Source organism: Esox lucius, chromosome 10 (assembly GCF_011004845.1).
Source record: "Esox lucius isolate fEsoLuc1 chromosome 10, fEsoLuc1.pri, whole genome shotgun sequence".
Classification (NCBI taxonomy): Eukaryota; Metazoa; Chordata; class Actinopteri; order Esociformes; family Esocidae; genus Esox; species Esox lucius.
The window spans coordinates 19,383,865-19,409,834 of record NC_047578.1 but is presented as its reverse complement, the minus strand read 5'-3'; the positions used below and the strand labels follow the sequence as shown (position 1 = coordinate 19,409,834).

Here is a 25,970-nt window from a genome sequence, read left to right as displayed (position 1 = left end):
TCACTGCGCAAGTAGTTATGGTGTATATTATGGTGTTTATTACCCCGAAAAGCTTACATAGGTGCATACTTCGAAAACGCCCCATAATAGTAGACCATCTGGTACATAGGTACAAGGTACATGCCAGTGTCTGTCTGGACCTGTTGAGGCAGACTATCGGAAATCTTTCCATAGCATAAACATACAGGCATCTGTAGGCATCTGTCCACACACGGTCAGGTCGACAGTAGTAATGGGATTAGGATGAACTGTGCACATCTGTGAAAATAGATCAAATCAGTTTTGATGTCAACACTTCTTTGGATGTAAATCCTGTTACCCTGGCAGTTGTTCGGATACATTTCAATTTCAATGTATGTCTCACACAAAGTGGTAACTTTATCTTAAAAATCTGGTATTTCCTTTCCTAACCAATGTCATAGCACTTACATGTAGCTGAAGAATGTCTATACAAAACCAGCTTTGAAACCTCACACAATATCAGACCTAAAGTTAAAAATATTATTCTGGAATGTGAGCAATGTTGAGATAATTCGGAACTAGAATGGGGGAGGGAAGAGGAATGAGGCTCTCACGTCCATCGCAGGTGGGTTTCAGGCTTTCAACCAAGAGAAGGGAGGCTTTGGGTTTCGTTTTGGAAGAAAGTAAGATGGAATGGGACTTGGGCTATCAAAAGGTGACGCAGAGGGATAAAATTATAAATTAACAATGAAGGGGTGAATTGACAGCTGACATTTTTATTTATATGATGAAAGAGAACGAGACTGATGAACTCATTAATATTAATAAGATAATTAAGTCAGAAAATGTTTGTCTATGTTCCGAAGTCAGATAAAATTGTTACATAATAAAATGATTGAGGGTATGCGAATTAATGTTGGTTTAGTATGCTGTCCATTAAGTTTTATTTAATACCTTACTATAGGGGAACAATACGTTATAAAGTTCATATAATGTTCATATTTTGTTCTGCGCAAAAGATATACGGTTGTGACTAGTATGATCCCACGGAAAAGGCAAACAACATGACAACCAAGCAACCCTCAAAATTCATTGGATGAATAAAGCATGCGTCTACGTACTGCGCACTAACGATAGCTAGTGTTTTTGGTGAACCGACTCTTTTGGCTCCGTTAACCTGAATGAGCCGGCTCATTTGACTCCCATAACGATCGTTGTTGAAAATGCTTATAAATAACCCCAAAGCAATGAAAAATGTGCACATGTCCAATGTAAATGCAAAACTGTGGGCTGGAATAACGGTAAATCGTTAAATGCATGTTAAAATTGGTTATATCCTACCTGTTCATTTGACTGCCTGCTGTTTTCTTTTCTACTATTGCACAAGGAAAACAAATACGTGCCCTCCTCACTATTGCTTCTGCAGTGCGGATATACAATTTTAATAAATATGTTTTCACATTCTCTGCAAAGTATCGTTGTTTGAGTATAAAAATTAAGGAAATTAAGGAGCCAAATGTAGACAGGCTACTTTCACCAATGCGATTCGTTTTCCAACGTTTACAAAAAAGAGCCGTTCAAAAAGAGCCGCCAGCTCGTGAAAGACCCATAATTACTGCGCACCGGATTGAAGAACGGTGGAGGTTTTGAAACGAAAACACTTTTTTTTTTTTTATCGAAGAAACGTGGTACATTATGGTTAACAATATGTACATGTTCAGTTATTTGTTTTTAGTGGCGACGGGATATATTTTTCAGAGTCAATGCGGTAAGTTGTGTAGACAGAAGCTTGAAGATAATGACATTTAAACGCGCACGCTACAAGACAGCTACTATATTTAGATTGCGGCCTGGAATGTAACTCAGAAGAGCATGATTCACTTTCTAATCTCTGTAAAACATGAGCATATAAAATTGTTATTGGAACCCTACGTGCTCATCTCTGGCAAACTGTCGTTGAGCTTGTGCGGGGCGCAATTTATGCCATATTTATGCCAGCCACAACCAGTCAAAGTTGGTTAGTTTCGGGTCTAGTTGAATGTCTATTTACTGACACAAAAAAGAAAGGTTTAGTGATATTTTTGAATGTTGAAGATGGCTATGCTTAGGGTAATGGATTATGAAGTAAAAGGGGCATTTTTCCAGCTGCTGGGGAATCTTATCCCAATAGAAGATAATGCCTTAGGGTTTTAAAGAAATCAGAGCAGCCTTTAAAATTAGATTCAGAAGAATACATTTTTAATAGTTGGCTGAGAAGGGGTGATGATGCAGACTAAGTGTTGATCAAGACGAGCATCAGCCAGAGGAGGTGGTCACATTTTGCAATAGCATCCAGCTCCAGCCCCGCAGACTCTGCTAGCAAAAACTCGGCTGGCTAAAACTAATACTTCCGTTTCGTCATTTCCTGACTCCTTGCTATTTCAAACTGTTGTCACATGAGTAACCTTAGTAACACTTGGACAATTCTATAATTTACGTCCGTTTCATAATTTCCCTTACAGCTACCTCAGGCTAAAACTAGCTTGTTAAAATCATTATACCTTAAACATAAGGCTGCACGATTAAGCAAATTATAATCGAAATTGCGATACTGACATGTGCAATTTCCAAATTGCCAATTTACCCGTTTAAATGCTTGATGGATTTTCAATGTTAGTTTGAGTTAACATTGCAACTGCTAGCGAAAACGTTTGCTTCAAGCTTGCGAGTGGCAGAGATGGGGACTCAAGTTTGAGACTCAGACTCAAGATATTTTTTTAATTCAGTTTAATATAGCACACTATGTAGGTTATGACCTGTATTTTTAAGTGAGATTATCTACACTGTTTACACTCGTTTGAAAATCTTAAATCAGTCAGAAATTGCAATATTAGTCAAGTAAATATTGTGTAAATGGTATAGCTGCCCATTCGTCTGGGCAAAATGCCTCAAGGTCATGCATTCTTTGGTCATCTTGCATTACGGTCTGGAGACTGTAATGGCCACTCCACAACCTTCACAACCTGTAACCACTGGAGGGTCAACTTAGCCTTGTGTTTATGGTCATTGTCTTGTTGAAAAGTCCATCTTCAGCTAACCCTAACCCAAGCTAAATAACCTCAACTAATATAAACATGCATGAAAATGTACTTATAAAGGTAGCATTTGAGTGATGATGCACAATAAACAAATAATTTAATAAGCAAAATAAGATTTTTTTTCTATGTATCTATAATGATCACATTTGTAGTACATTATCTCATGGTATATAGGTAACCTGATGTTACTTACCAGACTCTGTTCTTCCGCTTCGGAGTTAGTACGTTGGGTTCGCATTCGTCTTTTGTGTTCCGGTAACTCGGCTATCCACGGTTTGAAAAACCTAAAGGACTATTGCAACATTTAGTACATTTAGTGTTTTTACGTTTTGCCAGGAAACTGTGATGGCCACTCCAGAACCTCCACCTATTTCTGCTGTATCCACTGGAGGGTCAACTTGGCCTTGTGCTTAGGGTCATTGTCGTGCTGGAAATTCCAAGAGCGTCCCATGCACAGCTTTCATACAGATGAATGCAATTTGTCTGCCAGTATTTTCTGATAACATGCTGCATTCATCTTGCCATCAATTTTCACAAGATTCCCTGTGCCTTTAGAGCTCACACACCCCCAAAACATCAATGAGCCACCATCATGCTGTCGATCACAATGTAACTGGGCTTTTTTGTGGAATTGGTGCAGTAAAGGCTTCTTTCTGGCAGCTTGACCATGAAACAATATTTTTTGCGCAGTGTATCGTTGTAGTGTGCTCCTTGAAACAACCACACCGTCTTTCTCCAGAGCAGCCTGTATTTCTCCTGAGGTTACCTGTGGGATTTTTTTTTAATCTCAAACAATTCTTCTGGCAGTTTTGGCTGAAATCTTTCTTGGTCTACCTGACCTTGGGTTGGCATCAAGAGATCCTTGAATTTTACACTTCTAAATAAGTGATTGAACAGTACAGACTGGCATTTGCAAGGCTTTGGATATCTTTTTATATCCTTTTCCATCTTTATAAAGTTCCATTATCTTGTTACGGATGTCTTTGACTGTTATTTTCTGCTCCCGATTGCTCAGTATCTAGTCTGCGTTGTGCATCCACGTTGAGAGCTATCAAGCTCATTGACTATTTATACACAGATACTAATTGCAATTTCAAAAGCCACAGGTGTGGGAAATTCACATTTAATTACCATTTTCACCTCTGTGTGTCACCTGGTGAGGCCAAACATTCAAGGGTATGTAAACTTTTGATCAGGGCCATTTGGGTGATTTCTGTTATTATAATTTAAAATGGAGCCAAACAACTATGTGATAATAAATGGCTTCATATGATCACTATCCTTAAATAAAAGACAGATTCTTTGCATGATCAGACATATTTTCAAAATCAATGCAAAAATAAATCTAAATTTCTGCCAGGGTATGCAAACGTATGAGCACAATGGTAGCTTAAAAGACCTAGAGGAATTTAGGCGGATGCCGCAGCTAGCATGCCCATTAGCTAAGGCAACATTCGCACCTTCACTTCCGCACCTTGCTGGAAGTGTAGGGAGAGATATAGAATGTTATCCATGCGTTTTGTGGATGGACAGGATTTCATGGTTTGAAAGTCGATTGTTACCTGGATGAAGGTGACTTATTAGGTTGGCAGGAAATAATATTTTTGGAATTTTTAGAGGCCCAGTGCTGAGATGTGTGTGTCAAATCTGTATGTGCTACTGTGCTTTTCTGGAAGTTGCACTAATCTGCCAGTCATCGAGATATGGCAGTATCTTTGTTCCTTGCAGCTTGATGTGGTGCACTGGTGCATCTTGTGAAAACTAAGCAAAAATAAGCATCCTATAAATCCAATCATGTGAACCATTCCACTGCTGTTATGGTTTGAAGAACATCAACCGTTCGCAGCATGTGAAAGGGGAGCACTTTCAAAAACATAATCAGACGTCTTGAATCCAGAAATGAATGGAAGCTTCTGTCCTTTTTTGGTACAGAAAATCTGTTGAGTAGAACTGTATTATTGCTCCCTGGTGTGGAACAGGAGGGTGAACGACAAGAGAACAGCGAGGCTCACCATTATGTCTCTTTGAGCTAGTGGTGGAGCAGCTGCTCTGCCCAGTTGTTTCCATACTGGCGGAGGTGGGTTCATCTGCTACCTGTGCTACGGGGCCCGCTCTGTGGCAGGCCCAAACTGCTGGCCCGGTATGTTGCAAAGTATCCGTCTAGAGCAGAGGTGTCAAACCGGTTCCACGGAGGGCCGAGAGTCTGCAGGTTTTTGCTCTCTCCTTGTACTTGATTGATTAATTAGGTCACTAATTGGTTAGTTTCTACCCTCATCTGGTTGTGTAGGTCTGAACTGGGAACCAATTTATGGGAAAAACCAAAAACCTGCAGACACTCGGCCCTCTGTGGAGTCTAGAGTCATCAGACATGGTGGCCTAAGCTAGCCATACTTGGCGTCTAGTCACTGTTAGGGTGGACATTTCTACCCAACTTTTTCATCATTTGTCCAAAGAGTGGCATCATTCATGCTGCAGATCTCCCGAATATAAATAATTTGCATTTTATTGCATGACATAAGTATTTGATCACCTACCAACCAGTAAGAATTCCGGGTCTCACAGACCTGTAAGTTTTTCTTTAAGAAGCCCTCCTGTTCTCCACTCATTACCTGTATTAACTGCAACTGTTTGAACTTGTTACCTGTATAAAAGACACCTATCCACACACTCAATGAAACAGACTCCAACCTCTCCACAATGGCCAAGACCAGAGAGCTGTGTAAGGACATCAGGGATAAAATTGTAGACCTGCACAAGGCTGGGATGGGCTACAGGACAATAGGCAAGCAGCTTGGTGAGAAGGCAACCACTATTGGCGCAATTATTTGAAAATGGAAGAAGTTCAAGATGATGATCAATCTCCCTCGGTCTGGGGCTCCATTCAAGATCTCACCTCGTGGGGCATCAATGATCACGAGGAAGGTGAGGGATCAGCCCAGAACTACAAGGCAGGACCTGGTCAATGACCTGAAGAGAGCTGGGACCACAGTCTCAAAGAAAACCATTAGTAACACACTACGATGTCATGGATTAAAATCCTGCAGCGCACGCAAGGTCCCCCTGCTCAAGCCAGTGCATGTCCAGGCCCGTCTGAAGTTTGCCAATGACCATCTGGATGATCCAGAGGAGGAATGGGAGAAGGTCATGTGGTCTGATGAGACAAAAATAGAGCTTTTTGTCTCATCAGACCACATGAACTCCACTCGCTGTGTTTGACGGAAGAAGAAGGATGAGTACAACCCTAAGAACACCATCCCAACCGTGAAGCATGGAGGTGGAAACATAATTCTTTGGGGATGCTTTTCTGCAAAGGGGACAGCACGACTGCACCATATTAAGGGGAGGATGGATGGGGCCATGTATCGCAAGAACTTGGCCAACAACCTCCTTCCCTCAGTAAGAGCATTGAAGATGGGTCGTGGCTGGGTCTTCCAGCATGACAACGACCCCAAACACACAGCCAGGGCAACTAAGGAGGTGTTCCGTAAGAAGCATCTCAAGGTCCTGGAGTGGCCTAGCCAGTCTCCAGACCTGAACCCAATAGAAAATCTTTGGAGGGAGCTGAAAGTCTGTATTGCCCAGCGACAGCCTCGAAACCTCAAGGATCTGGAGAAGGTCTGTATGGAGGAGTGGGACAAAATCCCTGCTGCAGTGTGTGCAAACCTGGTCAAGAACTACAGGAAACATATGATCTCTGTAATTGCAAACAAAGGATTCTGTACCAAATATTAAGTTCTGCTTTTCTGATGTATCAAATACTTATGTCGTGCAATAAAATGCAAATTAATTACTATTTAATGTGATTACATACACTGGCCCTCATTTATCAAAAGTGCGTACACCAAATTTCCAGCGTACACCTGGCGTACACCCAAAACCACGGTGAGATTTATCAATATGGACGTTGGTGTATGGCACTCTCAAATTCTACGCCAGCTCAGGAGGTGGTGTACGCACGTTTTGAGTTAGTTCGGAAATGCGCAGAAAAAGAAATCCTAACGCACTGACAAACTAAAAGATATGATATATTATGACCCACTGTAAAAACAACAACAACATAATCATTATAAACTTCAGTGTTTATTTTTGTGCAACATGTACTTCAATGTTTAATTTGTGTGACTTTACCAAAGCATTTGATTTTTATGTATTCCTTCAGATGCGAGCCTGTGCGCTTTACATGACGTTTCAGGGTTAGGCCCGGCAGTTGCGCACAGACTGGGTTCAGTAATAAAAGGCTTTTAATGACCAAAATATAATTCAGACTGACAAAATAATAAAAATGACATTCTTCTTCTTTCAAATAATAATAACGACATTCTTCTTCTAAATAACAATAAACGTCATTAATAATAAAAATCGTAAAATAATAAGACGAAGATTACAAATTGTCATGCAATTATTAATGTGAATGAATGGTACTCCACATCACATCATCATCATCACTATTGAACACCCCAATACATCTGACATGTTACGAAATGAAATGCTAATTGTTTCAAACGCGTGCTGTAAAATGCATTGTGATAGGTAATTTGCTCATCCAAACAGCTTTATAAGCTGGATTTCCACCGTACAACAATTCTCAATTTTAATATAATTTTATTTCTTTCTACCTCCCTGGTGATCGTCTCAATCTCCACCTCAGAGAAGTTTCTCTTTTTTGCCGTCTTCCGTGTGTCCATGGCGTAAAATGAAGGCGTGGGGGAAGCGGAGACTTGAATATATAGGGGCGTGTTATTCTAATGACGATCGTTTTCAGCCGCGGCATTTATCAAGGGCAGGTATTGCGTACACCTGGACTTTAAAGGTACGCACAGCTTCATAAATCAGGCGGTGAGAGGAGTGTAAGCAAAATCTTACACCAACATACACGCCCGTTTCTACGCAAGAATGATAAATGAGGGCCAATGTGATTTTCTGGATTTTTTTAGATTCCGTCATTCACAGTTGAAGAGTACCTATGATAAAAATAACAGACTTCTACATGCTTTGTAAGTGGGAAATCCTGAAAATTGACAGTGTATCAAATACTTTTTTTCTTTTCTCTAAAGGACTTTTTGGGGTCGATAAGCCATTGGTTGCAGTACCCATTCTGGCCACCCATGAATTCTGGCCCATGATATACGTGTCTTCTGACCATTATCCTGGCCCCCTCAGACTCTGCTGGCCAAAAATCTGCTGGCTAAAAGTCATACTTTCATTTCATCATGTCCATTTCATGTCCTGAACCACTTCTTGCTATTACAAATTGATGTCACTTAAACATGTAAAACCTACATCAAAATTAAAACAATATGCTTTAGAATATTTTAGCATAGTCGGGATCACCTCTACGCACGGCTTGGGCTCTGGAACCACACTCCTTGAGAGAAGATGGACTCTTCACCACTCTGGAGTTGCCCATGGTGAGAGGCGGCGGACTGCTGTGGGTTTGCTTATAGCTCCCCAGCTCTGCTGCCATGTGTTGGAGTTTACCCAGGTGAATGAGAGGGTCGTTTCCCTGCGCCTACGTGTCGGGGATAGGTCTCTCACTGTTGTTTGTGCCTACGGGCCGAACGGCAGTGCAGAGTGCCCGACCTTCTTGGAGTCTCTGGGAGGGGTGCTGGAAAGTGCTCCGACTGGGGACTCTATCGTTCTACTGGGGGACTTCAACGCCCACGTGGGGAACGACAGTGACACCTGGAGGGGCGTGATTGGGAGGAATGGCCCCCCTGATCTGAACCCGAGTCTAGTCACAGTTTGTCCATAACGAACACCATGTTCAAGCATAAGGGTGTCCATCAGTGCACGTGGCACCAGGAAACCCTAGGCCGTAGGTCGATGATCGACTTTGTTGTCATTTCATCTGACCTGCGGCCGTATGTCTTGGACACTCGGGTTAAGAGAGGGGCGGAGCTGTCAACTGATCACCACCTGGTGGTGAGTTGGATCCGATGGCGGGGGAGGAAGCTGGAAAGACTCAGCAGACCCAAGCGTACTGTAAGGGTCTGCTGGGAACATCTGGCCGAGTCTCCTGTCAGAGAGATCTTTAACTCCCACCTCCAGCAGAGCTTCGACTGGATCCCGAGGGAGGCTGGAGATATTGAGTCCGAGTGGACCATGTTCTCCACCGCCATTGTCGAAGCGGCCGCTCTGAGCTGTGGCCGTAAGGTCTCCGGGTACCCCAAAAACCCGGGCCTGGGAGGAGTTCGGTGAGGCCATGGAGAAGGACTATCGGCTGGCCTCGAAGAGATTCTGGCAAACCGTCCGGGGCCTCAGGAGAGGGAAACAGTGCCCTACCAACACTGTTTACAGTAGAGGTGGGCAGCTGTTGACCTCAACTGGGGATGTCGTCGGGCGGTGGAAGGAGTACTTTGAGGATCTGCTCAATCCCGCCGTCACGTCTTCCATTGAGGAAGCAGAGGATGAGGGCTCAGAGGTGGACTCGTCCATCACCCGGGCTGAAGTCACAGAGGTAGTCAAGAAACTCCTCGGTGGCAAGGCACCGGGGGTGGATGAGATCCACCCTGAGTACCTCAAGTCTCTGGATGTTGTGGGGCTGTCTTGGTTGAAACGCCTGTGCAACATCACGTGGCAGTCGGGGACAGTACCTCTGGGATGGCAGCCTGGGGTGGTGGTCCATCTTTTTAAGAAGGGGGACCGGAGGGTGTGTTCCAACTATAGGGGGATCACACTTCTCAGCCTCCCCGAGAAAGTCTATGCCAGGGTACTGGAGAGGAGAATACGGCTGATGGTAGAACCTCGGATTCAGGAGGAACAGTGTGGTTTTCGTCCAGGCCGTGGAACACTGGACCAGCTCTATACCCTCTACGGGGTGCTGGAGGGATCTTGGGAGTTTGCCCAACCAATCCACGTGTGTTTTGTGGATTTGGAGAAGGCATTCGACTGTGTCCCTCGCGGCATCCTGTGGAGAGTGCTTCGGGAATATGTGGTCCTGGGTCCTTTGCTAAGGGCTGTCATGTCCCTGTACGACCGAAGCAGGAGCTTGGTCCGCATTGCCGGCAGTAAGTCAGACTTGTTCCCAGTGCATGTTGGACTCCGGCAGGGCTGCCCTTTGTCACCGGTTCTGTTCGTAATTTTTATGGACAGAATTTCTAGGCGCAGCCAGGGGCCGGAGGGTGTCAGGTTTGGGGACCACACGATTTAGTCTCTGCTCTTTGCTGATGATGTTGTCGTGTTGGCCCCTTCAAACCAGGACCTTCAGCATGCACTGGGACGGTTTGCAGCCGAGTGTGAAGCAGTGGGGATGAGAATCAGTACCTCCAAATCTAAGGCCATGGTCCTCAGTGGGAAAAGGGTGGCTTGCCCACTTCAGGTTGGTGTAGAGTGCCTGCCTCAAGTGGAGGAGTTTAAGTATATAGGGGTCTTGTTCACGAATGAGGGAAGGATGGAACAGGAGATTGACAGACGGATCAGTGCAGCTTCCTGGGAAGGTGTTCAGGGCCCGTCCCACCGGGAGGAGACCCCGGGGAAGACCTAGGACACGCTGGAGGGACTTTGTCTCCTGGCTGGCCTGGGAACGCCTCAGTGTCCCCCCGGAAGAGCTGGAGGAAGTGTCTAGGGAGAGGGAAGTCTGGGCATCTCTGCTTATACTGCTGCCCCCGCGACCCAACCCTGGATAAGCGGAAGAAGATGGTATGGTAATGGTCATGGAAATTGTATTTTTCATTTTTAAGTTCATTCAAATTCTACCGAGGCTCTAAACATTCATCTGGGCATTTTTCCATTGACGTCATGCATTCCGCGAGGGGTGGTTAGCGCCTGGGTACTATTTGGTTCCAACGCCAAGTGGCGTGGGCTGTTGGCGGATTAAGTAGGAAAACAGGGTACAAAAAACAGGTACATAGTCTCTAAATCGTTATCCACTTGTCAGTTGAGAATTCTGACAAAGGAAAAGTATAATATATACCTATTTAGGAAAAGTCGTGAAAGGAGGAGGATGTACAGGGCTCGACAATTACGATGGCCCCGGGCCAGTAAAAAGTAAAGTCGAAACTAATCAAACTAGCAAGTGACGGTCCCGATTGGGCCACCGCAAAAACATTTGATATTGTAAAATAATCTTCCTCTCTTCCTTCGGGCTTTGAATTTGTCTCCTGTGCTAGGAAAGCAGTACCAGGGTGATCCCTGACAGGGTGCAAAAACAGAATGTCTGTGATGTTAATTGGCTTTTCATAGCCGAGTGTAAAGTCTGAGGAAAAAACTATTGATGCAACCTGGTGGGCTGATGTCAACAGGAGTCAGGAGTCAAGCTGACCATAGCCCCTGCGCATGGAATATTAGGGGGCCCCAGGAGACAATTGCCTAGTTTCCACTTACCCAAAAGTCCAGACTGTTCTGATTCCATTGACACGGGACAGTGCCAGTTAGCTACTAGGCCGTGGTCGAGTAACTCGGCTCTCACTTGGTGCCAAGCCCCAGACTATAGGACTATAGGGCAGAGTTTACAGGTTGACTTGTTACTTGCTGTGAAAACGCAGCATGTTGTGCTATTCGAATTGTAATGTGTTTTGTTTGCTTTAGGCTTCTTGTAATGGTTTTCATCCGATCTAACAAACCGATCCCTGATAAAATAAATATAATAAAGCAACAGTACAGGGAAGCAAAGACTCAGAACGGAAAGAGTTGTAAGGACCGAAAGTGATACGATGCCATTGACTCATTAAAAAAATACGGAGCACTGAGATCTAGACAGAGCGTACAGAACCTATAACATAAAATTACCTCAGAATTCTCCCAAATCCTTCAAGTGAGATCGTTTTGACAAAATACATTCGTTTTTAACTAAATACTGAATACACTAGTTGCGGTGTCATAGGTTTTAGGTGGAGAAGTGTAGGTGGAGAAGTAGACGGTCGCAGGAGTTTGAGGAAGAAATTAGTTTTATTAATTTTACTCCAACGCCGTATTATAAACAAACTGAGCATGGTGTCAATGTTTATGTTATTTTACTACCAGAACAATATCACCTTTTATTTTTCGTAGCAAAAAAAACTAATCTGATTTATGTTTTACACTTCCCTCCACATGTGAGCCCCTCCTTAAGTTCTTGGTACCAAACATGTTGTCGAAACAGGACAATTTAGAGCCAAAATGTGCATAAATCACCTAACACATGCGTAAAGGTATGTTAGAGCAAGGAGAGATCTAAACCATGCAGGGTGGAGTGCCTCCAGGAGCAGGGTTGAGAAACACTGCTTTACACATTGCAAGCATTCAACTCCCATTATGCACATACATTGAAATAAATAATAAAAAGAGCTGTATGTGTACAGTTTCTCTTCATTCTTTGTTATAGTTTCTTTTACAGTATTAATCATCACAACTGTTTTGTAGTAACAACATTTTAATTGGTAAGCAGCTAGCTATCCCCAGCTTGTTTGTTTACCTAGCTAACTACAGTATTACTTTCTTTTTCATTTCATTGATTGTAAACCACTCAATCACCCACAGACTCCACAAAAAAAAGCTTTTTCTAACCAACCATATATGTAAATTGACATGCCAAAGCCCATTTCTGCCTGCACATTGACTTAAAAAATAGCCCAATTGTGCAGGAAACCACCCAATCTGGTACCAGGATGTTGAAGTTTTGAATTAGAATATTAGAACTGAATTTTTTTATTTAATATTTGAAATACATTTTTTAACTGAAACTAAAAGCAACTTTAAAGAAAATGTATTTTGAATTTCAATGTCTGAACTGAAATTCTATTTCTGGTGACACCAGAAATATTGCTAAATACTATCCCAACTAAACATTGTGTAATGTTATTGACAATGAATATTACATTTGCATTACTAGTATTAGCTTAACAAAAGGTATCTCTCGAACACTGTTATTTAAGCTAGACAACAAACCACTTGGTCTCACATGTTAATACCATCCTCAAAATGTAAAAAGGCCATATTTTTTGTTGTACTTCTATAATGATTACACCATGTAACAATTGATTTATTTATAAAGCAAAGTTTGTGGGGAATAATAGCCATTGTCTATCATTCTTAAGCAATTCATGAAATAACACTTACTACACAGGAACAAAAATTGTGTTACATAGTGTTATATAATTTGTATAGATTTGCCAAAATGACCAGACAATTTTCCAAGATCAACACAAAATCAACTCTTAAAATGATTTTTTCTCAATGAGACAATTTTAATAAAAAAGGATAAATTAAATAAAAAACCTAATACACAGTCCACTCCCCTGTCCCTAAAATGTACATTCTGGGCACTGTCCAGGAAATGAGGGGTCTGAAAAATATTATTATTATTATTATTATTAAACCTTTATTTCAACAAGGAACACAGACTGAGTTTAGGTTTAAACATACGGTTTAGGTTCAGTGATTAAAAACACAGAAACATAAACACAGTATACAGACATAACATGATGCTCACAGATGGCACAAAACAAAGTACATTGCTTTAAACACTGGTGCTATTTTCTCAGGTTTTTAGTGGATATTGGGCCTGGCGAGGTCTGTGATGTCCCTTAGGTGTACTAAACAAATGTAGCGCACTAGTCCTCAAAGCACACATATATACACCGATCAGCCAAAAACATTATGACCACCTGCCTAATATTGTGTAGGTCCCCCTTTTGCTGTCAAAACAGCCCTGACCCGTCGAGACATGGACTCCACTAGACCTCTGAAGGTGTGCTGTGGTATCTGGCACCAAGACCTTGGAAGTCTGAATGTTGAGAGGTGGGGGCTCCATGGATTCGACTTGTTTGTCCAGCACATCAGACAGTTGCTCAATAGGATTGAAATCTGGGGAATTTGGAGGCCAAGTCAACACCTTGAACTTGTTGTTGTGTTCCTCAAACCATTCCTCAGTACCAGCATTAGCCTTTCCAGCAATCTGAGCTACAATAGCTCATCTGTTGGATCGGACCTGTGGAATCTGAGCATTAACAATTACAATATGAATGTACGTTTCATTGGAAGTGAATATGCTTAGATAATGAGAAGAACAGAAACAACTCTGTTTATTTTATCTCTCTAGGTTGCGCACTACTAACCCCAGGAATGTTTACATTGACCATTTGGCATGGGGGTTACTGTCTTGGAAACCTGATCTTTGCTATGTAGAAACGCCCTTAATGTATAGGCTAGCTGGCAACTAACATTACAGTGAGAAGATAATGGAACGTTCACCGAATGACATCTGTGTTGCAATTTTCCAATAAACTTGAGCGAACTTCTCCCTCGATTTGATACGGGTTATACATTATTTGACCACTATACGAAACCGCCGATTTCTAACAGACACCACTGACCAGCCTTCACTCCCCACATGCATCAATGAGGCTTTGGCCACCCATGACCCTGTCCCCAGTTCACCGCTTTTCCTTCCTTGGACCACTTTTGATAGGTACTGACCACTGCAGACCGGGAACACCCTACATGGGAACCAGTTATGCAGATGCTCTGACCCAGTCGTTTAGCCATTACAATTTGGCCCTTGTCAAAGTCTCTCACATTCTTACGCTTGACCATTTTTCCTGCTTTTAACACATCAACTTTGAGGATGGAATTCACTTGCTGCCTAATATGTCCCACCCACTGACAGGTGCCATGATAACGAGAGTATCCATGTTATTCACTTCACCTGTCAGTGGTCATAATGTTATGGCTGATCAGTGTTTTTGTATGTTTCACAAATTCTTGTAACACCCATGAAAATACACATTATGTAATACTCACAATCTTTACATAACTTGTGCAATCCGAGCATGCCTGACATACCACTCTGGAGGATTACGTACATCAGATATCGTAACCCAGGGACCTACAGGCGAGGCACAACGCCCTTCAACACATCAATGGATGTAGCTTCGTTTTATACTTTTGTCAGTGCACAGAATCAAAAACAGTTATAGGCAACACAAAAATAAAAAAAATATCCCTGGAGAACCACATGCTTCCTGTTTTCCGGAGTATCCCATACAGCAGGGTTCAACATTAATGATGTCCCGCTGGCCGGGGACCAGTATGACCTGACATTGTTGTGGAAAATTGTTCCCTTTTTCCCACCAAAAAGCACAAACAACTCAGGAGTTTGTGAATTCAATAGTATTAGTTCGACTGTATTAAGGTAATAAAGACGTGCTGGTCTGCAGTGCAACCAACCCATGTTATGAACTACTGTTCTGAAGTCCCTGCAGCATGTTGCGTGTATTGCGGCTAAGCGGGCTGTTGACAACCCTGATGCTGCACCAATGAATGTCTGCCTGCTCCGAATGAATGATGTGGGCGTAGCCAAATTGAAAAACTAATTACGACCATCATGTTGTGAAGAGGGAGAAACCATTCACGGACAACACCCATCACATAGTCATTGGATACGGATAGAGAAACCATACGGACATAGCTTGTGGACAGAGAGTGTCATGTTAACTATGCCTGCCTAAGTGCTTGCTAGCAGTGACACTAGAACCAGTCAACCAACTAGTGCAAGTACTGTAATACGCCATAAATAACTCATAAACCATAAATCAACTAAATTATTTTATCAAGCAATTATCTTCATGAAAATATGATAATGATATTCATAGTAATATTTTGATAACCATTTATTAAAATGTAATGATTTGTGTTGCATCTTATTTATGTAAACACCAATTGCTTGTATCAGCTCTTATGTCCCACATCACATGCAAAACTCTGGTATAAATCCATATTCTGATGATTTGATATTTACATACAATATTTCTGGTCAATAAAATTGTATTGTTTATTTTTCAAATTCAGTTCGGCCAATAAAAATTCAATCAGTAGATTTTAGACCAATTGGTCCAACAGGGCCAGTGACAACAAAGTTAGGGTTGGACCCTGCCAGACAGTCTTTAAAACGCAATTGCTTTTGATCTTTGATAATTTTTCCACTACAGAGATCTACTCATTGAACTACATCTACACTGCCCTGTCAAAGCCAGTTGAATTGCCTGGTATCCATGAGTTCACTGCCATGGGCCTGATGAATGACAGACAGATTGACTACTATGACAGCGATGTCAAGCAGAAGATTCCCAGACAGGACTGGATGAAGGAGAAGCTGCCACCAGACTACTGGGAAAAAGGCACTCAGTCCCGTAAGAGCAAGGAGCAGTGGTTCAAAGTCAACGTCAACATCCTGATGGAACGTATGAAGCACAACAACACTGGTGAGATGATCTGTTACTCTACATAACCAAAGATAATAATTGCTGATTCCCTATAATTCTGGTTTTCCTCTTAGCTACATACAGTATTTTGCTAAAAAACTGATTAATTTCTAAGAAAATGTACCAGCAAATTACTTCTAGCACAGCATCTCTTCCATTGGTCTTCCCCTCAGATGTTCATATTCTTCAGTGGAAGCATGGCTGTGAGGTTGACAAACAGAGTGATGGTACATTGAGCTTCATAAAGGGCACTGACCAGTACAGCTATGATGGTGATGACTTCCTGGCCTTTGATGATGTCACTAGTCAGTGGGTGGCCCCAGCTGTTCAAGCTCTGCCAACCAAGAGGAAGTGGGACGGGGTACAGATCCTGAACCAGTACACCAAGGGTTACCTGGAGAAGGAGTGTGTGGACTGGCTGTCCAAGTTCGTGTCATATGGGCATGAAACATTCAGTAGTGCTGACAGTGAGTATTTGAGAACAGGCATATGGCTACTCTTCCGTGTTTAGGCGTACCTATATTTGTTCCTCTGTTTTGCTCAGTTTTCCTCATCAGCTCTGTCAAGGTCACTGCTATGGTAGCGTAGTTTGGGTTGAAGCATCTATTATAGCTTGTCAGCCCAAGGAAGACATGCAGCGCCTTCTTGTTGGTTGGCCTTGGCCACTCCTGCACTGCATGAGTCTTCTCTCTCTGCAGCTTGATTAACCCATTTCCTATTGTAGAACCCAAATACTCTGCTTTGTCCAGGCCCAAGTGGTTGTCCGAAAGCCCCGCAGCCTCCAGGCTCACCAACATTGCATGTAATTTACTCACGTGTTCCTCCCAGTCCGTGTATTACCAAGTTGTCAATGTATGCCTACGGCAAACGCTTGATGGTGTCTTAGTTCAGTGTCCATTAGGCGTTGGAATGTTGCTGGGGTTACGTGCAGGTCGAAGAGCTGATGGACATATTGGTAATGGCCCTCTGGTGTGGCGAAGGCGGTCTTGTGGCGGAATCTGCCAATAGCCCTTGGCAAGGTCTAAAGTGGAAACATGTTTAGCTTTCCAGTCTTTCTATGAGTTTGTCCATCCGTGGCGTCGGGCAGGCATCAAAACAGGAGATAGCGTTAAGAGCTCTAAAGTCATTGCAGACAAGTGTTGAGCTGTCAGGTTGGGGTACTAACACAATGCAGCTACACCATGCACTTGTAAACCGCTCTATTACTCCTTGGTGTGACATTTCCCCCACTGGGTCACCTTCCCCCCTCTGGGTCGTTTTGCAGTGAGGGACTTGAGGCAGACTGTTGCTGTGGGAGTTATTAAATCAGTGGACATTTGCAGAGTGTTACATTTGCACAGAGGTAATTTCCTGATAGCAGAAGAACTTGCCTTACCCAAAGCAGTTACAAGCAACACAGAAACAAACAAAAATGACCACTCATACCTATGAGATCATAAATAATTATTAATATTCTCAATCTGTTCCCTCTTTAGACCCTCCAAAGATCTATGGATTTGCTAAAAAGGCTAAAACTAAAGGACAACTCCAACTGACCTGCATGGCAACAGGTTTCTATCCCAAAGATGTAGAAATGCAGATTAGGAAGAATGGTGTCCCATTGACCAAATATGATGGAGTCCATTCTGAAGGAGTCCTACCCAATAATGACGACACCTACCAGATCAGGATGAGTGTGCAGATCCCAGAGGCAGACACACATGATTATGAATGCCATGTTGACCACAGAACACTGAAGGAGCCAATTCGGAAGAAATGGGGTAAAGTATTGCTCATTTAATGTACTGTATCGCATCCATATCTATGTCTTAGAGGGTCATGACATCTAGAAGGTCACTGTTTCAATCAAGGATTCTAGTTGAATGCTTAATATTATCAATTGTCTTTAATACAGATGGAAAATGCTGTGATTGTGGACCAAACATAGGTATTTTCATTGGTGCTGTTGGCTTGGTGGTCCTCCTCCTCTTCCTCCTCATTTTGATTCTGTGGAAGACGAACAATATATGTACGTTTCTTATGTTGTGATTTAATTTTATGCAGTATGTGAAGGAAACTGAAGTGTCATGCCATCCACTGGCTCCCTGCCATCAGTCACCACTCCTTCATGCCAACCTGTCCAACCACACCCCTCATCACCCGAATATTGATCACCTGTGTTTGATTATCACCTGTCCCTTGGTTGCCCTTTATATTCAGTTCTGTCCTTAGTCCTTTGTGAGGTATTGTTTGTTCACGACTCCACTAAGCCCTTCAGTTTCCTACTCCCTGTGTTGTTGCTGTATCATACCTTCGCTATCCTTGTTCATTTTGACCTTGACTCTGCCTAGCCCCTCGTGTACTATTGCTTCCGCTAATTGCTCGCCTGTGTACCAACTTATTGCCTGCTTTGGGACCCTGTCTTTGCCTGCTTTGGGACCCCTGTCTTTGCCTGCTTTGGGACCCTGTTTTTGCCTGCTTTGGGACCCTGTCTTTGTCCGCCTTGGGACCCTGTCTTTGTATTGTGGACTGTGTCTTTTGTCTATTAAAAGTGAGACAACGTTGGTACTGAAAGAAAACAACATGATTGGTTGGTTATTGCAACAAGAGTTAAACTGTTAACCCACTGAGATCTAGGGTTTTAAAGTCTGCCTGTCACTATCTTGACATTTTGGCCTCTAAAATGGTAATCCTTTATAGTAGAAGGATGTGCTTTATACAGTGGGTATAGAAAATAATCACCCCCCTTTAAAATAATCAGATTTTGTTGCTTTGCAGCCTGAAATGAAGACAAACACAGTTTCATTCAGCTGTATTTACTCAGTGCAACTTATAATATCCAAGTGAAAAAAATGTCAAAACATAATCACTGAGTTGGAAAAAGGATCACCCCCTTGTGTCAGTATTTTGTTGAACCACCTTTTGCTTTAATTACAGCCTTTAATCTGTTGGGATATGTCTCTACTAACTTTGCAATATTTGACCACTCTTCTTTGCAGAACTGCTCAAGTTCAGTTACATTTGATGGTGACTGTTTGTGGACTGCTGTCTTCAAGTCATTCCACAGATGGGGTTTAAGTCTGGGCTCTGACTAGGCCATGCAAGGACATTCACCTTTTTCTCTTTCAACCACTGTGTGTGGTCAGTTTTGCTGTGTGGTTTGGGTCATTGTCATGTTGGAAGGTAAATATTCTTCCCATTGACAACTTTCTGGCGGATAACAGCAGATTTTCCTCAAGAATTTGACAGTATTTTGCCCCATCCATTGTTCCTTTTATCCTGACAAGTGCTCCAGTCCCTGCTGCAGAGAAACCACACCATAACATGATATTACCACCTCCATAATTTACTGTAGGAATTATGTTATTTGGATGGTGAGCTGTATTGGTTTTCGCCAGACATATCGTTTGGCGTTGAGGCCAAATAATTCAATTTTAGTCTCATCTGACCATAACACCTTTTTCCACGTGACCTTAGAATCTTCAAGGTGCGTTTTGGCAAAGCTCAGTCGTGACTGCATGTGGCCTTTCTTGAGGAGTGGCTTTTTTCTTGCAACCCTCCCATACAAGCCACATTTGTGGAGAATTTGTGATATTGTTGTCACATGCACACAATGACCACTCTTTGTCATGAATTCCTGCAACTGCTTCAGAGTTGCTGTATGCCTTCAATGGGTTTTAAGTCCGGGCTCTGACTAGGCCATGCAAGGACATTCGCCTCTCTGACCAGTTTCCTCTTGGCTCTTTCATCCAGTTTGGATCGACGTCCTGGCCCAGGGAGGGTCTGTGTTGTACCAAATACATTTCACTTCTTAATAACAGACTTCACTGTGGTTCTAGGCACTGATAAAGCCTTTGACATTTTTTTGTATCCATCTCCTGACATGTGCATGTCCACAACATTATCATTATGCCGAAGATGTTTGGACAATGCCTTGCCACCCATAGTTGATTGTTTTCTTCAGTTGCACTACCCAGGACTGAAATGCTTCAGGAAAAGCTTGTTTCATGCTGAGCTAACCACTAGATGGCAGTCCCATATTTTTTTAACTCAGGATTCTCTTTAGTTTTGTTTTTTTTATGGGGTGTCTTGAATTATTTACTTTGGAATTCCCTACATGTGCCATATCTGGAAGTGGTGGAGATTAGAACAGGGATGTGTCCAGTCTTCCTTTGGATGGTTATATCCACAGGTGACACTCTACACAACACAGCATATGCTCACATTTGACCACTGGTTACATGGGTTTTAAACCTTGTTGAGCTCTGCGCTTGGATCCCCATCCTGTGCCAGTGTATTCATAACAAACTGATCTAATATAAAATTTATTTGGATCATATCTAAAAAATAATTTCAGTGCATGATTTTCAGGATTTCAAACAAAGCGAAGTATTGTATTTTCTCTGATATATTTGGCTTAATCTTAATCTAATGTTTTAGGTATCAGAAGACAAACTTTTAAGGATCAGAAGCCCCAGGATCCTCAAAATGGTACTGTTGATGCAATAACATGCATTTTATTCACTACACATCTCACAGTAGTCTGGTACGGTTCTCAAGATTGTCAGTTACATTGATTTAATAATGTATATTCCAGATTACATTTATGACAGCCCCTCCTACACTTTTTTCTATACACCAATCATGTTCTTGACCCATAGTTTGGCAACATTCAGCTCTGGAAAAAAAGAGACCACTCCTAATTTTTCTTAAATCAGCATATCTACATGTATGGCAGCCATTCCATTCCAGTGTCTGTTATATTCCAACACAGGCACACCTCATTTTACTTAAAGAGGTACTGATTAGGTGTTTACCTGAACCAAATCTAATTTAAGGAGGAAAAGTATAAAAACCACTGCAGTTGTCATCACTATCCTCTTGCAATAGGACCAGCTGGATGGCAAAAACAGTGCAAGTAGTACCTCGAAGGTAATTAGAATAAAAAAATAACTATTCAGCATGAAAAACAGTTGAAAAGAAAAGCTTTGAGGAAAAGTGAGGAAAAGAAGGGTTCAATTCTGGCTTTACTGGCAGAGGGATACAGTGAGTGTCAGGTTGCTTCCATCCTGAAAATGTCAAAGACGACATTTCATAAGAACAAGGTCAAGCAACAGAAATTGGGGACAACAAAGCTAAAGACTGGCAGAGGGTGAAAACTGACCGAGATGACCGACAACTCATTTGAATGTCACTCAACAACCGTAGGATGACATCAAGTGACCTACAAACAGAATGGCCAACAGCAGCTGGGGTGAAGTGCACGGCAAACAGGAAATCTTATTCAGGCTGTGGCTGGGCAGAGAAAGATTTAGCATGTCTGTCTTTGACAAACAGGAAACAGATTAACAACACACACACATAGTCTGGAACAGGGCTGAATTAAGAATAGACACAAGACAGAAACCACCAAGGGCAAGATGACGCCTGTGCTGCATTTACACATATAAGGTATAGAACATAAATATGGCCAATGGCACACTTGCTTGGCTAACTTAACGCCTCCACTTTTTAGGCGTGTTTGAAGTATAAATAATGCAGATGTGACTGTTGAATTTCAGACATTGTGCGGCGACACTTATAATAAAACGGAATATGCGGTACGGTAATTGACCTGACTCCTGGTGTGTTATTCTCCTTTCCAACAAACCAACTCGGGGAAGTGTTAGACTTCAACACTGTGTTTACAAATTATTTGAAATACATTCTCTCTGCCACTGTTTCAGGTCAAACCCTACATAATGTGTACTCAGAAGGAGGAGTGAAACAGAACATGCTGCCTAATGGAAGTACGTCTGGATGTATCTCAACTTCTCTTATCTCTGCTTCAACTGGTTGATTTTGATCAGTTGAACAATATCAATGAAATCCAACCCTGAGTATATTAGGGATCATCTAGTTTTGGCTGGACCGCGTAAGCGGAGCAGGCCAAGAAGATCGAATGTCTCTGACTGAGTGACTGACTGACTGACTGACGGTCTGAGTACCCCCATGTTAAATAGCGTAATGGTTAGAGAAGCGGACCTGCGAACTATAGGTCCCGAGTTTATATCTCCTCACAGGCAAAGCGAAGTACGCCTTATGAATTATTCTGTATAGACGGAAACTTAGCTGGTTAAAACCTTCAGTATCTACATTATAGTACGCCTGAAATAAAACTGTTAACGGTTACATTCCGATGGTTTCTGGTGGATTTCCGTACGCATCTGTGAATGCGTTTTGGGTCAGGATAGACAAACACATTTGCTGGATACAACATGGTAGTTACGTTATAGTATGCCTTAACTGAAACTGTATATAGTTATATTGCGACTGTTTCTGGCATAGAAAAGTTAATCTTAAGTCTCACTAGCAATTGCTCAATTCTTATGATTATTCCTAGGAATTTAGTAGATACTAGTAAGCCTGTTACTGGCTAATAAGCTGTTAAAACAGCCAGTGGCAAAAGCCATACAGTTCATAGACGCTATGGTGGAGGTAAACTTAATAAGAAACGTTAGTCAGTTTAACACAATCCTCAGTAAGACAGTGCCTCTCATGTGGAAGTCCTAAGTTCAAATCTACTGAGGGCAACGCCATTTATTAATTATTTCTGGTAGATTCCACGATTCACTTGTCTTTTCACTTGATTAAATAGTTATCATCACCTCTATTGATAGTTATTGTATCAATTTAATTCACGAATGAAAGAAAAAGGTATGTTGTTTTGCCATGAAAGCTTATTAGTGGCTTATACGCTGTTTAAACGGCCAGTGGCAAACACCACACATAGACGCTATTTGTGGTGGAGGTACTTTGTGAGAAACGTTAGTCAGTTTAACTGTATCAAAGTCTTTCACAAATGGCCTATTAACTGTTAAAACGGCCAGTGGCAAAAGAGGATTTGTTCAGGGTAGACACGAGTATAACTGAAACCCGTCTAACATACAGCTCTATGGTGTAGTGCTTAACACAGCCTTCTACTTGGGCGACCTGACTTTGAATCTCCAGAGGGCAGGCAACGCATTCTATTGCGGGCCGGCTGAATTAGGCTTGCCTGGTTTCTTGTTCTTACAGAGCTCTGGAAAAATTAAGAGATAACTGCACCTTATTATTTTCCGGAGCTGTACAATTGATGTTTCTGTTTGTTGTTATTGACCCCAAATAAACATTTAAGATCCTAGATTATTTCATGATATTAAAAAATACAGGCAATCATTTCCATCCACATTTGCATGTTATGTCCGTTATTGTAGCAGATAACACATTATTTATTTTTTTAACAGCAATGCTCTGTAACCTGTGTTGTATCTAATAATGCCCATTTTCCTTGTCTGTTCATTTGCAGGTGGCTAGATGACCAATGCCTGCCAACAACCCTAATATCAGCATATGGATGGTCAATCATTTTATCATTTTGCGTTGCTGTTGCTTTTTTAATCAGACTGATCAGTTTGAGACACACATGCAAATGGAAATTAGAGAGAAGGATTCGAAAGAGCAAGTTAGTCAAGAGAGTCATAGAGCCAGTTAATTGATAGAAGTCATAGAACAGTAAATTGAGAGTCATACTGAAGAATAATGTATTGCTTGATTAGCTGTTATTTGAGAGTCATAAAGTCATATGAATAGGTAATTTGAGAAGTAGACAATAATTATTAAGTGTTGCCTAGCTGGCAAACCTGATCTCAACCCAATCAAACATGCATTTCACTTGCTGAAGACAAAACTTGCAGAAAGACCCATAAACAAACAAGAACTGAATAGAGCTGCAGTTAAGGCCTGGCAAAGTATCACAAATGAGGAAACCCAATGTTTGATGATGCCCATGTGTTCCAGACTTCAATAATCATTGCATGCAAAGTATTCTCGACAAAGTATTAAAAATGAACACTTCATTTATGATTGTGTTAATTTGTCCAATTACATTTGAGCCCCTGAAATAAGGGGACTGTGAATGAAAATAGTTGCAATTCATAAATGTTGCATACAAATCTTTTGTTCAACCCCTTGAATTAAAGCTTAAAGTCTGCACTTCAATTGCATCTCGGTTGTTTCATTTCAAATCCATTGTGGTGGTGTACAGAGCTAAAATTATGAGAATTGTGTCAGTGTACAAATATTCCCAGACCTAACTGTAAATACAACAGCATGAAGACCTTGCTGGATGCCTTCAAGTGTGATGAGTATTGCTGGGAGGTCAATAAGAGACTTCAAAATGGTGGCATTCCTGATGGAAACTTCACAAAGTTTCTCTGCTATCTTTGTCTTTGGGACAGCAGAGACAACAAGGTGCACTACCACAGGCAGGACAGGCCGCAGTGGACCAAGTTCTCTGTGGGTTTGAACAACGTCAAGTGGGAGTCACTAGTGAACCCCCGGAAGGTGCTGATGCCACCACTACACATCAAAATAACTGTCTGGCAGTGTATAGTGCAGTGAGATTGAACAGGAAATAGCAATTCTGACATCATAGCTAGTTGTGGAATAGATACTGAGAGCAACAATGTTTTAACCAATCAGCATTCAGAATTGGAACAGCGTGGGCGGTATTGCTCAGAGAGCTGAGCCGGAAGGCAAAGCTCTCGATATACCGGACAATTTTCGTTCCTACCCTCACATATGGTCATGAAGGCTGGGTCATGACCGAAAGAACAAGACCGTGAGTACAAGTGGCTGAAATGGGTTTTCTCAGAAGGGTGGCTGATTTCTCCCTTAGGGATAGGGTGAGAAGCTCAGCCATCCATGAGGAACTCGGCGTAGAGTCGCTGCTCCTTTGCGTCAAAAGGAGCCAGTTGAGGTGGTTCGGGCATCTGGTAAGGATGCCCCCAGGACGTCTCCCTAGGGAGGTGTTCCAGGCACGTCCAGCTGGGAGGAGACCTCGGGGTAGGCCCAGGACTAGGTGGAGAGATTATATTTAGACACTGGCCTGGGAACGCCTCGGGATCCCCCAGTCAGAGCTGGCAAATGTGGCTCGGGAAAGGGAAGTTTGGGGTCCCCTGCTGGATCTGCTGCCCCCGCGACCCGATACTGGATAAGCAGATGAAGATGAGATCTACTAACACTAACCGTCTAATTAACCCTTTCTTTAACAGTTATTCTAAAGCTAACCTTGATCTCAGCAAGCATAGTTTTTTTTGATAGTTTGTTGGTAGTATTAATAATAGAATCTACAGATGGCAAGATTGAATATGAAAATAAAATGTAATCCAATCTTTGTAACCAAATATGTTTTGCCTGTCATTTCTTTCTCTACTCATGGGTTACAACAAAGTATTATTACAGCAATATAATGTTTCTCATCTGTATCCATTAGACAGATGGTCGTTGAACTAAATCTAAACGGCTCTGTCAAAGCCAATAGAATTGACTAGTATCCATGAGTTCACTGCCATGGGACGTTAAAATGTATGGGAACTGAGGCTATAGCCCCGGAAGCCCAGGTCTAACGAAGCCACTTGACGACCAGTATGATACCACGCATACAACAGGATCCACTAAGTGAAATGCTCTGTTTTACCCGGTTTTACATGACAACCAAGCTACCCTCCAAAGTCATTGGATAAATAAAGCATGGGTCTACGTTCTTGCGCAGCAGCGATAGCCATTCCAAGTGATTTTGGTGAACCGGCTCTAACCTGAAAGAGTCGGCTAAATTGGCTCCCAAACAGATCGTTGTTGAAAATGCTTATAAATAACCCTAAAGCAATGGATAATGTGCACATCCCCAATATAAAGGCGAAATCGTGGGCTAGAATGATGGTAAATCGTTACAAACATGTTCAAACAGGTTACA

At 42.2% G+C, this 25,970-nt stretch overlaps 1 protein-coding gene across 6 annotated transcripts; it reads left to right on the top strand.

Moving 5' to 3' along the window:
- Positions 1-1,561: 1,561 nt before the first annotated feature.
- LOC105028062 (H-2 class I histocompatibility antigen, Q10 alpha chain-like) lies at positions 1,562-24,214 on the top strand. Of its 6 annotated transcripts, none has more exons than XM_029122759.2 (8): positions 1,562-1,729; positions 15,944-16,216; positions 16,390-16,683; positions 17,692-17,976; positions 18,111-18,143; positions 20,636-20,686; positions 21,922-21,984; positions 23,523-24,214. In XM_029122759.2, exons 1-8 carry the CDS (start codon positions 1,657-1,659, stop codon positions 23,528-23,530), a joined length of 1,080 nt encoding a protein of 359 aa, XP_028978592.2. In that variant the 5' UTR covers positions 1,562-1,656; the 3' UTR covers positions 23,531-24,214. The 6 variants fall into 6 exon arrangements, with proteins under 6 accessions (XP_028978592.2, XP_028978590.2, XP_028978593.2 ...); XM_029122757.2 differs by having other exon boundaries at positions 18,111-18,224; XM_029122760.2 differs by lacking the exon at positions 18,111-18,143 and having other exon boundaries at positions 1,563-1,729.
- The last annotated feature ends 1,756 nt before the right edge of the window (positions 24,215-25,970 follow it).

Excerpts from the sequence above, each read along its gene's own strand:
- LOC105028062 (XM_029122757.2), top strand. The coding sequence starts at position 1,657 with ATGGTTAACAATATGTACATGTTCAGTTATTTGTTTTTAGTGGCGACG. Across the intron at positions 16,217-16,389 it reads TATGAAGCACAACAACACTG|ATGTTCATATTCTTCAGTGG; the intron begins GTGAGATGATCT and ends TCTTCCCCTCAG. Across the intron at positions 16,684-17,691 it reads AACATTCAGTAGTGCTGACA|ACCCTCCAAAGATCTATGGA; the intron begins GTGAGTATTTGA and ends TTCCCTCTTTAG.